This window comes from Erpetoichthys calabaricus, chromosome 4 (assembly GCF_900747795.2).
Source record: "Erpetoichthys calabaricus chromosome 4, fErpCal1.3, whole genome shotgun sequence".
In the NCBI taxonomy this organism is placed as follows: domain Eukaryota; kingdom Metazoa; phylum Chordata; class Cladistia; order Polypteriformes; family Polypteridae; genus Erpetoichthys; species Erpetoichthys calabaricus.
In genome coordinates, this window is record NC_041397.2 from 84,145,881 (window position 1) to 84,162,748 (window position 16,868).

Below are 16,868 nucleotides of genomic sequence, written 5' to 3' on the forward strand. Positions count from 1 at the left end.
TATTTAGGTAGTCTTGGTAGGAAGCTTTCTACAAAAAATATTTGTAATTTTCTGATATCCTCTACTGTGGTATATTTTTGACACAATTTTGTTAGTCTTCAACCAGAATCACTAGTTTCAGTTAAATCAGCACAATTAAATGGATCATTTGTGTCAACTGATTGAACACAGCCATACTCAATATAAATGTGATTTATTTTTAACCTTACCGCCAGAGTCAGGCTCCCAATACAAATTTCAACAAATGCCACAATCAAAAGTTACTCATGAGTGTTGACTGGATTGCAGAGCCATTTCTAAGTCTCCCCAAAAACACAGAAAGAGCCATAACTTCCAAAATGCAAAACACTGTAATCAGACCTCCCAGGAGTAGCTGAGTCTGTGAAAATGACTTGAAGGGAGCATTGTAAGAGGCGAATAATTGTAAAAAAAAAATTGCCAAAACAACTTCAGCGTTTATGACTCCACAATCAGCTGACTCTAGTTATCCTTTAAATTGAACCAGTTTAACTAGGGGGCAATTGGTTCTGGTGCTGAATAACGTTGTTTATTTAAGGAATGACATAAGTAAAAAAGTGTTATTTATTTGTTATTTGTTCATTTAGGTGATTGTTATCTAATGTCAGATTTTGCTTGAAGACATAAAATCTTTCAGTGTCTAAAATATGCAATAGTAGGGGAAATCAGGAAGTGGAAAATGTTTTTCTATACTGTATGTTTATATTATGTACAGTAATAAAAATTTCTTTGTTTGCTTGAACTCCTGGCCATTTTGAGGCAGGGATTTATTCACACTTACAATGCAGTGAAACCTAAGGCTGACTAATGAAGGTTTGTTCACTCACGTGCAGGCAGTGTCAACCTGTTATTATGCCATTTTAAATTCGGTACTGTCTCACACAGCACACATTGCAGATATGGTGCCTACCACATATTTTTCCAACAATTTACATTAATTAAAGCAATAACTGAGAATATCAGTCCCAATATGAATGCCCGAGAATCTTAAATGGCTACTGAAACCCCCTTCCACCAGCACCTATCCTTACCCATTGGCGAATTTTCCCTTAATGTCTGCCACCATGCTTCCTGATGAAGGTTTAGGACTCAAAAGAGCTGGTTTTCTTTAAAAAAAGATGCAGTTTATGTCATCAGATATTGAACAATTTTAGAAACACAATCATCAAAAAGCTAAATATTGCACTAAAAAATCATTTCTTGTCCACATGCATTAACATTAGTGTATTTGAAAATAAAAGTTTCACAAAGCGAATATTTTAAATAAATTTCCTGGGCATTGACTGCAGTTGTTTTAGGTGAACAGACTTGCTTGGATTTAATGACCCATAACTGAAATACCATAGTTTAAAACATTTATTCTACCTATATGTCTGGAGAAAATATTAACTTGTTAAATGCTACACTTACTAATCATTGTTTTATTCAGAGATGTGTATACTAACAGACATTGCACACTTAAAACTGTATGCCAAAACACTTGCTGTCATATAAATACAGTACATAGAATAAAAAGCAGAAAAATTTATTTCTTTAAAAAAAAGTGGACATACTCGTATTAGAAATTTAGAAGTCCGCATAGGAGACTGTAGAATAAAAGCAAGCAAGCAAGTTTGACTTTCCCATATGGAAATGTAATATATTTCATATGCACTAACATTTTAAAGAAAGCCCTATTGGAAGGAAAATATATACAGTATTTAAAATGTATTCCAGGAAATCAAAATATTGTATTTTTCAGTAGATTGCTTTTTACTGTAAATACAGACACTGTAACTATACTCTATAAGAAAACTGAAATACATTTTAAACTAATTTTCATACACTTTTTATGAGTATAAATTTAAAATACACATACATATAAATCATCTCATTGCATTGAATGACAAAGAATTTGCTTTTTTGATACAGTATATAGGAATACAACAAATAACACATTATGGTGAATCTACAGTGTTCCAGAACAGAACTTTTAACCGAAATGTGTCAATTAGACATTAAGAAAAGAACCCTTCATACTATTCAAATGTATTGACTCCACTCTCTCTATAGTGTTTAAATGTATGCCTATTTATTTAAGGTTTCCAAACAAGGACTGAATTTAAAGAACTAAAGCTGTAACAAATATGTCAAAGGGGGACAAAAAGACCAATTTTTTTCAGCTCCACAACTCATTTGAATATCTAAAAAAACTTTTAGCCATTTTGGAACAATTTGGGGGATTTAAAATATTGTTTCCTTTGTCTCATTTTTAGTGTATGATATTTTCCTTATTTATGGCTTACTTTCTTTTGTGGTATTTTATTGATAATCTTATTATATTATGTGGCATTTCACATCTGCAGATGCCTTAACGTTTCTACAGTACCATTGCACATGTGTAAATTGATGACATGTCCGAGACAATGTTATTTAAGAGCCAAAGTTACCAGTAATATATTGTCAGAGCTGTACCTAAAAACAATGGAAAGGATAATTTATGGAGATGATAATTTATTTATTAATCCTGCATAATTTCTCTATTTATACTGCGGCTAAGATAATGACTACAACCTCTAAGGTGAAATCAGAGCAAACTACAAATCATTTTGAGAAAGGGATGAATTTGTGTCTTAAATGTTTTTAAACTGCTGTCAAAGTCTCAGCTGTTATTGTGTATCCTTATTTTTAACCACCTGTTCGATGAATCACTGGTTGGTGGAGACAAGTTTGTTTTGGACAGTGACTTAGTATGAGGCTTAGTCCTATCTGCGTTTCTTCACATTTATTTATTAGAAATCTCTTGATGTAGTTTATATTGCGTAAAGGTCTAAATCTAAGATCTATAAAGGAGTGCATCGTCTATAAATTCTAAAAGGTTTTAACTTAATGCACTAAACAGTTGGAAGAAGCTCTGATACCCTGCAGCCAGCAGCACCCACTTGTGTGACTGTCGGTCAGAATATCCACTTGTGCTTAAAAGTGTGTGTGTGTGTGTGGTGGTGGTGGGGGGGGGACAATTTGACGACTCACTGAGTATCACATTTCTAAGCCAATTCAATGTCTTAAGAAGGCGGCACTCAAAGCAGGGGCAGTGATTTCAAATAGTTATGAGCAGAGGTGCTTTATAGTGATGGGAGGCCCGGCTCTTTACAAAGATTCGGCTCTTTTGGCACGGCTTTTACGGCTCCCAAATGGCTCTTAATTTAGTATCACTCGGAGCCTTCTATTTTAGCCCGATGTAGCAATTATGAATGGTTTTTGTGTTTGTAAGCAATTTTTTATTCAGTGTTTTCATAAAAGCCTTATTTTTATGCATTTTTTGTTATAAAAAATACAGTTACTATTGTTTAACATTTTAATCAAACTTTTAAATGAATAACTGAACACAGAACCACAGCAAACAAATCAATAAATAAAAGCCAAAGTAATAACATTATGACACTTTAGATAAAAGTCTTTAGTGCAGGTTGGTATTCAGAAACACCAGATGCCTCAGCTGTGATGGGCTGATGCGATTTCTTCTCCCCGTGATTATTTGTCCTGTTTTTGAGAACACTCTCTCTTTGCATGTGATTGGCCGCATGGTGTGCCCATCAAAATAAAGTCCCGCCCCTGCCTGCATGGATTCTCAACAGAGTTGAGCAGGAGCGGCTGAAGATTCGGCTCTCACCGACGGGAGTCAGCTGTTCTCGTTCGCTACAAAGAATCGTCTCTTTAGAGCCGGCTAATTCGCGAACGACAAATCACTAGTGCTATAGTTAACATGGTTCAAATAGGCGGGAAACGACTAACGAAGAACAGTCCAAAAGTGTCCAAAAATATTAAACGTAGGCTGTTGTAAGCAAAAAAATTTTCAATAGCGTCAGATAATCAATTGGCATCCGAAGACCTCAACAAAACGTTGAATTAAGTGCTGTGTGCGCTCTCTGTGGTTCAGCGTTACGATAGTGTGGGAGTCGACCACTGTTAAGAGGAGCCATGGGAGATGCAGATTTCAGTAGCCAAAACACCAGAATCAACAAATCTACCTTTCGACAGCAGTAAAGCACGGACAAGGCTGCACAACATCCGCCTTCTGAGTGCACATCCCAACAATTAACTAAAGTAAGTTAACATCACTATCTAATTGTAAATGCAAACATGCCATGCCAGAATAGCCGTGGTGTTCTTAACATGCTGTATCTCCACAGACCACAATGCCTATCTAAAGTCAATTTTCTGTTGTTATGCCATACAGTAATGCAATAGTCAAAAGGACAGAAAGATATCATAGCAGACAGAAACATTTCTCAAATGAGTTTAGCAGAGGTGGTCTACATATATGTGTGAATGTATGTCTAATTTATAGAAGATGAGTAATTGTAAAGTAAAAATTTTAGGTCTGAATACACTACGAGAGGCCTGAAATTCAAAAGTACACCTTATGAGAAGGATTTAGGAGTCGTAGTGGACTCAATACTATCAACTTGCAGACAGTGTTCAGAAACCATTAAGAAGGTTAACAGAATATTAGGTTATATAGCATGATGTACAGTACAAGTCCAAGAAGGTTATGCTCAAGCTTTATAATGCACTGGTGAGGCCTCATCTGGAGTACTGTGTACAGTTTTGGTCTCCAGGCTACAAAAAGGACATAGCAGCCCTAGAAAAGGTCCAGAGAAGAGAGACTAGGCTGATTCCAGGGCTACAGGGGATGAATTATGAAGAAAGATTGAATGAGCCTAGCCTATACCGTTTAAGCAAAAGAAGATCAACAGGTGACATGATTGAAGTGTTCAAAATTATGAAGGGAAGTAGTCCAGTGTATTGAGACTGTTATTATAAAATTAGTTCATCAAGAACACGGAGACACGGTTGGAAACTGGTTCAGGGTAAATTTTCGCACAAACGTTAGGATGTTTTTCTTTACACAGAGAACCATAAACACTTAGAGTAAGCTACCAAGTAGTGTGGTGGGACTTTTAAAATTAGACTTGATGTTTTTTTAGATGAATTAATTGGATAGGACTGGCAAGCTGAATGGCCTGTTCTTGCCTAGATTGTTCTAATACGCTGTACAAATTAATCACTAAGCCTCAGTTACATTGTCTCGCTGAGCACCTGAATGAATAAGAGCAGTTTTAGTTTGTTGTTTACTTTCACTGTCAAGTTTTTATGCTGTTTAATTTGCTCTCTACCTAAATTTCAACAGTTTAGTTTAATGCATGGACTGAAGGGATTAGGGACGGGTGTTTTGGGAAAAAGCTCTGTGGCTGTAAGCCTTTGCGGCACAGGATTTCACTGATATTCACTAGAATTTTTTTAACGCGTTGTCTTGTGAGACAAGATATATCAGCAGGTTTTCCATTTTTGTATTGTTTGACTGGTGATCTTCCATGGACCAAAGGTGAAATCACAATGAGTGGTCAGCATGTAATGTGTGCTAACGTGACACTTTTCATAGTCACATACACTTGCCTGCCCACTAAACTATTACATTCACATGCTATGGGAATTTTTCACATTCCCATTTGTGACATCACAACTTGCACTTCAGTCTGTGCACTTTCACTTCCAGACAGTGGTTTGGAAGAAACACCAGATTGTTGTTAATTTGCTGCTCAGTCTGTACAAAAATAAAGATCTGCTTAAATTGTATTAATAAAAATAAAAAGCAAAAGAAACTCGTAAATTTGGTGTTGAGACCTCCAAGTGCCATTTCTGTCTGAGCTGATAATTTATTTTATATTATGAAATGAGGTGAGATGTCAGTTAGCTATGTCACAAAATTGTCAATTTGAGTAACAAAGTAATCTCCAAATTCTCCTGCTGGGATGAACCACTCAGAAGGTTCGTCATGATAGTATTTCCAATATTTCCAAGCACAGTAAGAATGCAAAAGTACAGCAGAGTACAAAACAGTGGAATCACCAGGTCTTCTAATCATTTGGAAAAATCCAAACAGTTTATGACAGTTGTTGTTCCTAGCAGGTGTTGCTTTTTTGCCAGATTTTTGGTACATTCTTTTATTTGTGTTTTTGTTCACATCTATTTATTTTTAGGCTTAAGTCAGTTTTTTGCCACTTTCTTTGTTTTTTTTTCACCGCTGTGGAGTTTGTACCTATTACAGATTCATTAAAACATGGAGGTGCCCATACTGACAGTGCAGTGCAGACTCCATAGGGGAGGCATGCTCTTTGAAGCCTCTCTGTATAGTGCTGCTGTATACATTAATGTTAGAATCCTTTGGGATTTCAGACTGCAAATGCCGTACCTCCTTTTCACAACTTAAATTAGTTGGCACTTTTTTGCCACCAGAAGACGTTTATTTTATTTTCACATGCCTTCTGGTTGTGACAGCCATGCCCTTCCAGCAGCCTTTGTTCTCTTTTTCTTGCTTATGTTTTATTAATGACTGAACAGGATCAAAATCACAAGCATGATAAAATGAAAGGATAACCCCCATCTTAATAAAGCTGCAGAATATAAGCCACACTGTTTCACAATAATAAATGAGGAGCAGGAAAATGCATTTGTTTAGTGCATATGGAATTTCACATTATATTGATAGGTTCATAATATAATGCAATATATTTCATTTTCATATGGGATCCAACCAGTTTCAGAAACCAAAACCTTTGCATACTTACAAAAAAGGAAATTAGGTGTTTACTTCATTATTCTTGCTTTCTAAATATTTTTTTGGCAGTTTTGATAAAATAAACCCTTTTACAGTATTCTACACTTGTTAATATAAAGGGTTGTCCAAAGCACAAAGTATATATAAAAACACTGAATATGCAAAATTTATCTTTAATCTTTTGATCTGTATGTCCACATAAATAATAGTTTTACTGACTCTCATCTGAAAAATTTGACTCATTCACTATTAAATTGTGCCGGTACTTTCTGTCAAGTATCATCATTCATACTTGTTCTAGAATAATTTCCACTTTATCTCTTTGCTTTAAGTGTTCCCTTTTTTCATTCACTCATTTAATTTTAATTTCTCCACAAGCAATAGTTTCAGTGAAATATTATTTCTGCTAAGAATCCACAAAAAAAAACAAATTGTACCACTAAAGCCCACCTATGGAACGTAAAGCAAACAACACATCTTCCTTTCCATAGGCTTTTCAAATATTCACCTTCTGCCAACAATAAACCCCAGCCTTTAGCATTTACAATTTGTGCCTAAAAATTCATCATTGACACATTGCATGCACCCCACAGACATGCACAACTCTCCTCCCTATAATTTGTTAGTAGAAAATAGTTCAACTTCTAAGGGTTAGTCACGTGCATTTAGCTCAGACAGGCTTTCTTACCCTTTGTCAAATTTCTCTGTAGGTGATGTCACATCTGTCAAATCATCTCTATAACCAGGTGATTGAACATCTGATTTTCTTTAAATAGTATAAAAAGGTTTGGTTAAACCTGTGTCGTATACTTTTACAGTGGAATAGTATTGTATTCTATATATAAATACACACATTCTCATTAAAAACAATGGAGATGCTTAGCATGGGAATTATAGACAGACAGTACAAATGTGTTAGAATCAAAGCTGTGTTTGTTATAAGCTTTGCATTGATCAAGTGCCTTTATCTCTTTAACATTTTACGAAATACCTGTGAGACTTTTTCAGTGTTTCATATTTCCCTTAGAACATTATTCTGCTTCAGTCATGTCACACCTATGGCTAAAACCAATGCCCCAGAATTCTTGTATAGTTTTTTGGGTATTTTTTTATATGTTGTGTTGTAGGTCCTGCTGTGTAGATTTGAGCCAAAATCATAGACAGACCACTCTAAGATAGTCACAGGTTCCGCTCTGGGGTTTTGTTTTTCTTTTTTTGTCTTTTTTTGCAGTTTATCTTCACCTGTTTTTCTATAGTATTCTGTTTCAGTTTTATTTTTACTATCTTATGGGGGTTTCCATTTTTGAAGGACTTAGTGTATGGTTGTTATCCCCATTGCTATCATGTAATCATCAGAAGAAAGAACATTTGATGTCGCTGTCACAATGATACAAAAGGTTGATGTTGCACAATTGCAATTTCCAGCATCTCAGAAAGTTTCACAATCAAAGAAAAGTTATACAAGGTTAGAGCACATGTGTCATATTTTGTCAGCAGTCCATCGGCCTCTTTTGACTTCATATATGTATTTCACAATAAAATTTAATTCTGTATAATTCATTGTTATGGTTTTTATAGAGTTTTTAAGAGCACAATTTAGTATGTTTAATATGTTTGGTGTTTACCATATATGACATGCAGTGATCAGAACATGAAAAGTAAATTAACAGGCATGCTTTTACTCGCAATTCTATAGCATTTTGGCAATTCATTTCTTAAACATTTATATGTAACCATACAAAGGAAATGATGAATCTAAAATTACAAAAATGTGACATAGTAAATTATAATACACTTAATAGATAAATGGAGTATAGCATACTTTTCTCTTAGCTATTGCATGCACATCATATTTGCAGCAATGTAAATCAAGGTCTCCGTTTATTAATTAATTTTTTGTGACCTGAAATAATGCAAACCTATAATACATTTACAAGACACAGATAAAAATAATTTCATAATTTCTACATTTTAATTTAGGAGACAAACCCTAAAATGTCACTGAAAATAGGATTTGATATTAAAGATATTTCAAAATGGATACACTGATTTAGTTTACAAAGTTTGGGTGTAACTTAATTCTAATAAAACAGCAACAATATGACATAAGAGGAAAAATAATCTAATGGTCATAACCTAGTGGTGTCTCGGATTCAGCCTTTGTGCCGTAAAGAACTGATTTATAATGATTAATATGACATTTTCATTTTTTAACTTTATTTGACTTTTCCTGTGTTTTTGACTCATGCAGATGTGTGTTTTTTTTAATTGATAGCGTATAGTAGAATGACCTTAAAAATAGAAGTGCATTTGATTAGAATAACTTGAATTTATTGAATTAATTTGAGCTTATCTCTAAATTGATAGACATCACGTCAGTTAATTAGTATTTTCTGGCAATGAGACTCAGATAAAAAAAAAATGGAAAACAAGTACAGTATATGCTGCCTTCTGCTCAGTCATCAGTGATTGGCTTTTCAGAAGGCAATTAGCGTGATATCCTAACACTTGTCCTCTACTGAAAACGGCACACGCCGATATTAGCTTGCCACACAGCTACCTGAAAACATTTAAGAATTGTTATGGGTGTTACTTAGCCTCAGCCATTTTACTCTAGAATCTGGAAGTCAACCAATAGTAAATAGTTAAATAGGTTTTCATCAAGCATGAATTCACCAGTAATGAATTTATACAGCAGGCAGCTACGAAAGTTTAAAGCAAAACAAAGGAAGCATAGATTTACAAAATCATAATGGTTTGTAACGCTTTCAGATATTTTCAACCCTTGTTCATCTAGTAAGCTTTTTTATCATTAACATTTAAAGTGTTCTGCATTCTTGTTCAGTTTTTGTTATTTTTCCAGTTGACTTGTTTGCTCATTAAGGAACAAAAAGTGATTTTTATTCAAATAGGTCATAGCCAACAGAAACATACAGAAATACAAAGTCGTGATTTTTCATAGCACGAACTGCTCAGCATTAAATTCACAGTCAGCTGTTCTTATTTCCTAACTAAAATAAATACAGTAGAGGAAACTCTTGGGGTTATATTCCTATTTAGTCAGCTGTTTTCAAATGATAAAAGTGAAGATCAAGTTCAAAATCCAAAAATCAATTTCAATTCTGTTGTGTCACACATCATCTCCACTGCACAACAAGACGGTATGACCTGCAAACTGTTTATTTTTAGAAAAGATAGAAATAAGGATGTTCAGACAGATCTCTGAAGAAATAGCAGTAAATATTGCACATTATATATAATATCAGTAGAAGTCTGCAACCCATCAGAGTAAACCAGTAATAAGTACAAGAAAGCTTGTACAAATGTTCAAATTATAAGTCAAATTATGAGCCAGAGGTCCACATGACCATCATCGTCTAATTCTTCCACGTGAAGCCTGAAAACCATGAGGACTGATGTAGATCATTTAGGTAAAATGCCTAGAGGGGACTGGGCGGTTTGTGGTCTGGGACCCCTGCAGATTTTGTTTTTTTTTTTTCTTCAGCCCTCTGGAGATTTCTTTTTTTGTTTTTTTTTGTCCTCCCTGGCCATCTGACCTTACTTTATTCTTTGTTAATTAGTATTGCCCAATTTGCATATTTTTTCTTTTTTATTTCTTCATCTTGTAAAGCACTTTGACCTACATCACTTGTATGAAAATGTGCTATATAAATAAATGTTGTGGTTGTTGGTGTTGTCAAAAGCATAGGCAAACCACTCTAGGATACTCACACACACTTGAATATATGCCAAAATATGAATATATATAAAATAAAGAATTATATAAATCCATTATGCTTTTAAAATGAAACCTAAGTAATTTTTTATATACATTTGACATCACATTTTACACAAACTGTGTGTCTATGTTGTTGCAGGAGACAAAATTGAATTTTGAGATGAGATTTTGCTTGAAAAAAGTCAAATATAAAACCCATACCTTGGTGCGTTGTCATATTTTGAAGCATACAGTGATGGCCTTTTGGTTTCTGTGGAGTCGGATCTGCAAATTAAGAAAAAAATACATATTTCATTTTGGATAAAAGCAAATCAATAATTTAAATGAATGTTTTCTTTGCCGATTTTATTAAGTGTTATTTCCTTCCTATTACTCTGTGCCAAGGTGCTGCAAAAGCCACCCACTACCCAACAATCATTCACTTGATTGATCAATGAAATCAATCTTTATTCTAAGTGGCGTCCTATACAGAGACTTCATATCCGGCGGTACAACCTTCTCCCAGCTAGAAAATAACTTAGGTCTATCAAGATTAAGCCTGTCAGGTTGCATAGTAGTACTTGAGGCACAAGCAGTGAGGTGCATTAACCTATCATTTTGACCTGTGAGTCTTATGAACCCTATGTTGTTGGTTTATTTGCTGTATAACTTGAAAGGCCTCTGATGAATGTTGCTGTTATACTGATGCTTTATTTGTGTTTCAGCAAACCATATTCGTTGCAGCTAGTAATTTATGGCAAATGAAAAAAAGATACATTTTCATTTACTAATTAATGCCTTAGATAGATAGATAGATAGATGATGGCATGAACAAAAGCCATGCATTGATTTAACAGAGAGAAAGTAAGCCTTGTTGTCTGTGTATAAAATATATTCCTCCTTTATCTTAAATGTGTATTTAGAACACTCACCTGACTGGAGATTTCACTTGTGGCATTACAGAAGCATTCTGTCCATCTGGAGCTGACCTAGAAGAAATGCTTAATCAAAAAGATAATTTTAAAATAAATTAATCTCAACTAAACACCTAGTGGAAAATTAAAACATAAAAACTTCAAATTAAAGGTACATAAACCATCAGTAATGTATAAATCTTTTTCTTTTCCAATAGTGTTCTTTTCTAGAAAACCTCTGGTCAGTGGTTCTCAGGTTCAGTCCTGAAGGACCACTGTGGCTGCTGATTTTCATCCCTATTTGTATCAGAATCACTTGGTCATTTTATTTTGAATTGATCTCTTTTTTTTTTAGCTAGTCATTTATTTTTTTCTTTGCATTTGAAGTGCCCCATGCAATTCCTATGTCTCTGGTATATGCCATTTGGTATGGGATTCATAAAAGCAATGTTTGTGATGTGCCATCTATTGAAATTACAAATGTAATGCATTTTATAATAAACATGTTTGTGATGTGCCATCTTTTGGAATGTCAGAAACATAGCAACCGGACAAATACACAGACAGACACACCGTCACTTATCCTTTTACTAAGGTGGACTATGAGAAGTCAAGCAAAATGACACATCTAGTCTGAAGAAGGGGCCTGAGTTGCCTCATCAGCTTGCATATTGTAATCTTTTTAGTTAGCCAACAAAAGGTGTCATTTTGCTTGACTTCTCATTGCATCCATAATTACTAACACGGTACAACACCCCTACCACTAAGGTGGACTATCAGGTTGCAAAACTCTGGAATCCTACTGATTATGTCATGTTTTAATCACTTTCTGGTGTTTTGTTTTTTGTTTTTCTACCTTTTTAACCATTATTATATCTTGGTTCAGTTACTTGCTGAATTTTCTTTTGTGTGACAATGATACGTTTTAACTTTGTTCATATAGGCTTCTTGTATGGCTCAACTGGAAACAACGGGTTTATAAATGAGCGACTCGATGCATTATACTGTACAGTAGTTTGCTACTATGAAATAGATATTAAAAAAACTACCTCACATTGTTGTAGTTTAATGATTGTACCTTGTTTTTGTCTCCATCTCTGTACTTTTCAATCCAGATGTAAATGGGTTAGAAGTTAATATTGTCCTACATTTAAAAAACAAAAATGATTATAGTTTCCACAGATTCATATTAAAACATTTAAAAAATAAAACTATTTTCTTTCACTATTCATTATGCTCTGAGTTTGTGTCTTTTACGAAACCAAACATAAAGGTGCTATGTCAACACAGGGGCCTGGTTTCAAGAATGCTAGGGAACTGATTGGATATGTCAGACAGCTCCTGTTTCAATGAACTAATTTTTAGTTTTATTTTTAAACTGCCACTATGTTCAAAACAAAAAGATCACCAAACTACCTAAAAAGCTTCACGTGACCCTTTTTCTCAGTCTGTTGTATTCATTTTTATTTGTATTCCTTGTATTTTAAAGGTATCTGTAAGAGACTGCTTACATTAGTAAAATGGGGTGGAAATATTTCCTTCTATATATTGAATTCTTCTGGTTATCATACTCTGTAGACAGCCAAAGAAACATCTATTGCAGTCAGCTCACATCTTAGCTGCAGTCATTATAAAGTGACTGAAGCATCACAACGATTATGGCAAGAATGGACTATTCAGTCCATCACAGCTTGTGAGTCTCTGTTCACCTAACTCTCGATGTGAAAAAATCAACCGTCTTTCACCATCTACGGCTTCAAAAAACATCAAATAAACAAATCATCCTGTCCTCAAAGGTCCTAATAATGAAACAAGTCTAACTTTGGGTGGCAAGCAATGCCTAAATAGATTTTACTTGGTCATTTATTGAATAAAAAGTAGACCAATGTTCAGAATATGTGTGTGAATGAAATAAAGAAAAGCGACTTGTAGTGCCCTTAATAGGAAGAAAAGAAGGACACAGGTTTGGATGGTAACAATTACGAAATAAGGACAAAACTGTAATTCTTTAAACGTTCGTCAAGCCCAAAAAACAGATTAAACCAAAAACTAGTCAGAATTTCATAGCAATAAAACTTTACCAGGAAATCACAACTAAAATCACATACTGCAAATCAAAGTGTGTAGATCCTGTCCATAATCTCAACTACTAACACTCACACAGTGAGGACTTGCAAAGTTTGCACCTGTGATGCAACAACAGCGGCTTTTACAATAAAAAAAAACCCCAAAACAACCAAATTGCAAGATGGTGGCTTACACAAGGAAAACAAAATGGAGTCACAGCAAACATTAAACATAACATTAAAAAATATGAATGCCTTCTATAGTAAAACATTAAAGAAAATCATTACCCCAAAAGATTCTCTGAAGTTTCAAACCATTTATAAACCATTTATTAAAGCCAAACAATTCATAACAATTCCCAATCACTACACATGTGTTTTATTATTTCATCTTCTATTATTACAATCTTGATCGTTTCTTAGAAGGGGTTTTATGATTAAATGTACAATTAGAATAAAGTCACAAGTAAATTGCAAGTTCTTTATACAAAGGTAAAGATTATGATTGTGTCAATATGTCTTTTTAAATTAAAGCTATCATTAATTAATTGCTAATTTTACTTGACGGTTTTTACATTTAATAAGCAAATCACTTACATCTTTGGTTCCTCTAGTTTCGTTGAAGATTGCCTGTGTAAAAAAAAAAAAAAAAACACATTTTTTTGTATTTAGTTACTTATATGGCTGATATTATAAAACAATGAGTCTTAATGTCAATATTGAGAGTCTTCTGTCACGGCTTGTTTTGTTTTATATATATATATATATATATATATATATATATATATATATATATATATTATTTCTATACACAAGTGCTATTGGATCAATTTCAAGGCTCAAAGCTGGTAGGCATTATGTCCACAGGGAAAGGAAATGTACAGATGGTAACCCCTTTAAACCTGATTAGGTGGATAATTCCCAAGAAGTATGATGTCACCTCCTGTGCTGTGGTGGACACCCTGCTTCTTCTGCTGGAATGACTACATAAGACTGCAAAACCCCAGAGGTCAGCATTCATTTATGAACCAGTAGCTTTTGTTGACAAATTGTGGGCCTCAGATGCAAATTAAACTTTGTTACTCCATGACTACAATGGTCTTTACTCTTGGTTCTCTTATTTTTTTTTTTTTTTTTGTTCTCTACTTTAGCATAACTAAACAAAGCTACATACTGAGACTCCAGCTTCATAGGGTGTTATATGTATTTGTGTGTGTATAAAGAGAGAGAGAGAGCGAGAAGGATAGACAGATAGATTGACATATATGAAAAAAGTAAAAATTAGAAATATTATAGTAAGATTTTCAAAATAGGTATGTTAAAAAAAGCAAGTTAAACGCCATTTTTTGGAAAAAATCACTTCAAACGTGTGTAGAATGTAAACAACGCGTCACTTATGGCTGAAATTTGGCCTGAACCAGTTTGAAGAGTCATACTTGCTAGCCGTAACATCACCAAATGAATTGTGGTGCCACCTCATAGAAATTTACTAAACTTATCAAATGACCTTTGTATGCTAGTCTGTATAATTTTTAAATGATATACAATATATTAAAATTCATGTTCACCCTTGTATAGAATATGCTCCTACCTTTTATATTTGTCATCTGTGTCTCTAATAAAAAAAAGAAATAAAAAACATATTTCAAATAAAAAAGAGAACATATAAAATATTTCCACACTAAAAAATAAAGAAAGAAACAACATTTATGTCTATTTTTTGTTCTGTTTTGCAGATACACTCTGAAGTAGAACCTCCTTTATCAAAACCAAATGACTGCAGTAATATAAGAGAGCAGCACAGTGGTTAAGGTTATTTGTCACAACTCCAAAGCACTTGGATCGAGCTCCAGTATATTCTCTGTTTAGCTTTAGTTTGCACATTCTCCCGCGTATATTGTAGGTAGGTTGGCGTACGCTACTTTCTTCACGCATCTCAAAGACACGCAGGTTATGTTGACTGATGACATTAAAGTGGCCTGTTGTGTAGGTGAGTTAAATTAAAATCTTAAGCTACATTATGTAAATTAAAAAACTGATAATTTCTCATAATTTGTCCATTAAACTATATTTGCAGAAAAAAATATTTGATAACTAAATTTTGTACAGATTCCCAAATGTAACCAAATAAAATTATTTCCCTTTATCTGGTACAATGCCACAATGAACTCTAGAAGAGATGCCAGTCCTTTTGCATATCGTACTTGTGCGCACATTTGCACTCTACTTTTTTAAAGTTACAAATTAACCTAATCTCCACTTTATTGGGATTTGGAAGCAAAACCAGAATACCTGGGGAAAAATGCATACAAACACTACAGGAATATGCACAATGCACAGAAAAAATGAATCCTGAAGCTCTGAGACCTGCAACCATTGAATAAATCAATACGATTTCTTATATTATTTAATATAAGTACTGTATCTTAAAACTTTCAGATGTTAAACAAGTCATTAAATGAAGCACAGTCACCATTATGACAGACTGAAGAACTGAAGAAACATTAACGCTGTTAAGACCTAAAGAGCTAAATGAGCAGGAAAATTCTACTTCTATACCAAGGCCAATTAAAAAAAAGCTTTACCAAAGCCATTTTAAAAAACTGACGATATTGGTAATTCTAAAACTACATAAAGCCTGAATTCCATTTTTCTACTCATGTTGCAAAAATCTAAAAAGAGAAGCAAACTTTGGTCAAATGCTGTTATTATCATTTTGCATGACTACCTCCTACAGAACTCATTCCTGACCTTGAGTTTGTATAATTCCAAAAGTTCACTGTGAGGATAATGTTTTTTGAGCTGATGCATGTGCATATGTGCCAGAGTACGGTTTGAACTTGAAAACTGCAACTACAGCACTGAGTCTCAGTCCTGAGATTGTGCTTTTTATCCCACAAACTGTAAATATTTCATTCTTGCCTTTAACTCTCTGTAGCTCATTCAAATGCCATTGATTACATTTGTTGTAATTATTTAAAATTATAGCTGTTGCAAGCTTTACATTATGTAGATTACAAATACAATGAGCAAAAACTATACAATTTAATATACTTTGAAAAAATACTTACTTTCCAGTAGGAAGCTGTTCACTGGAACTAAATCTATAAATGTGGAAATATTAAGAACTATTAGTTTGATTGTTTTATAATAAAGAGGCTTTTTATGAGTATATGAATAGCATGTGCTTAATATTAACATTTTATAGGTTCTTGTAACAGATTCTGGTCAAAGTGAACATAAAGTAAATACACTTTAATTTTATTTTTGAATCTTGTAAGTCAGAAAGGGTGAGTTGTACAGCAGAAATCCCCAGAATGTGATGTGATCTTGTACCCCATATAATTTGCAGTAGTGGCTGAGAAAAAAGTTTAATCTCATATCTTCAGAATGGAGAGAAAAAAATGCATGACATAATAGAAGACAATAATGACCAATGCTGTTCGACAGTGTGAAAAACTTCCAAGGAAAACAGAAAAAAATCTTACATTGCTTGTATCACATATTCCACACATCAGTTGTCCAGTGGTATGCACAAAATGTACCAAACA

At 33.8% G+C, this 16,868-nt stretch overlaps 1 protein-coding gene across 1 annotated transcript in view; it reads right to left on the reverse strand.

The window, feature by feature from the left end:
• The window catches only part of scel (sciellin), a 77,321-nt gene that overhangs the window by 30,294 nt on the left and 30,159 nt on the right, over positions 1-16,868 (reverse strand). Inside the window, exons 6-13 of the mRNA XM_051926600.1 lie at positions 16,389-16,421; positions 14,909-14,932; positions 13,915-13,947; positions 12,330-12,395; positions 11,270-11,338; positions 10,560-10,622; positions 7,308-7,385; positions 1,050-1,124 (exon numbers count right to left, since the gene is read on the reverse strand). Of these exons, the coding sequence (XP_051782560.1) occupies positions 1,050-1,124; positions 7,308-7,385; positions 10,560-10,622; positions 11,270-11,338; positions 12,330-12,395; positions 13,915-13,947; positions 14,909-14,932; positions 16,389-16,421 (441 nt within the window). The remainder of the gene's footprint in view (positions 1-1,049; positions 1,125-7,307; positions 7,386-10,559; positions 10,623-11,269; positions 11,339-12,329; positions 12,396-13,914; positions 13,948-14,908; positions 14,933-16,388; positions 16,422-16,868) is intronic.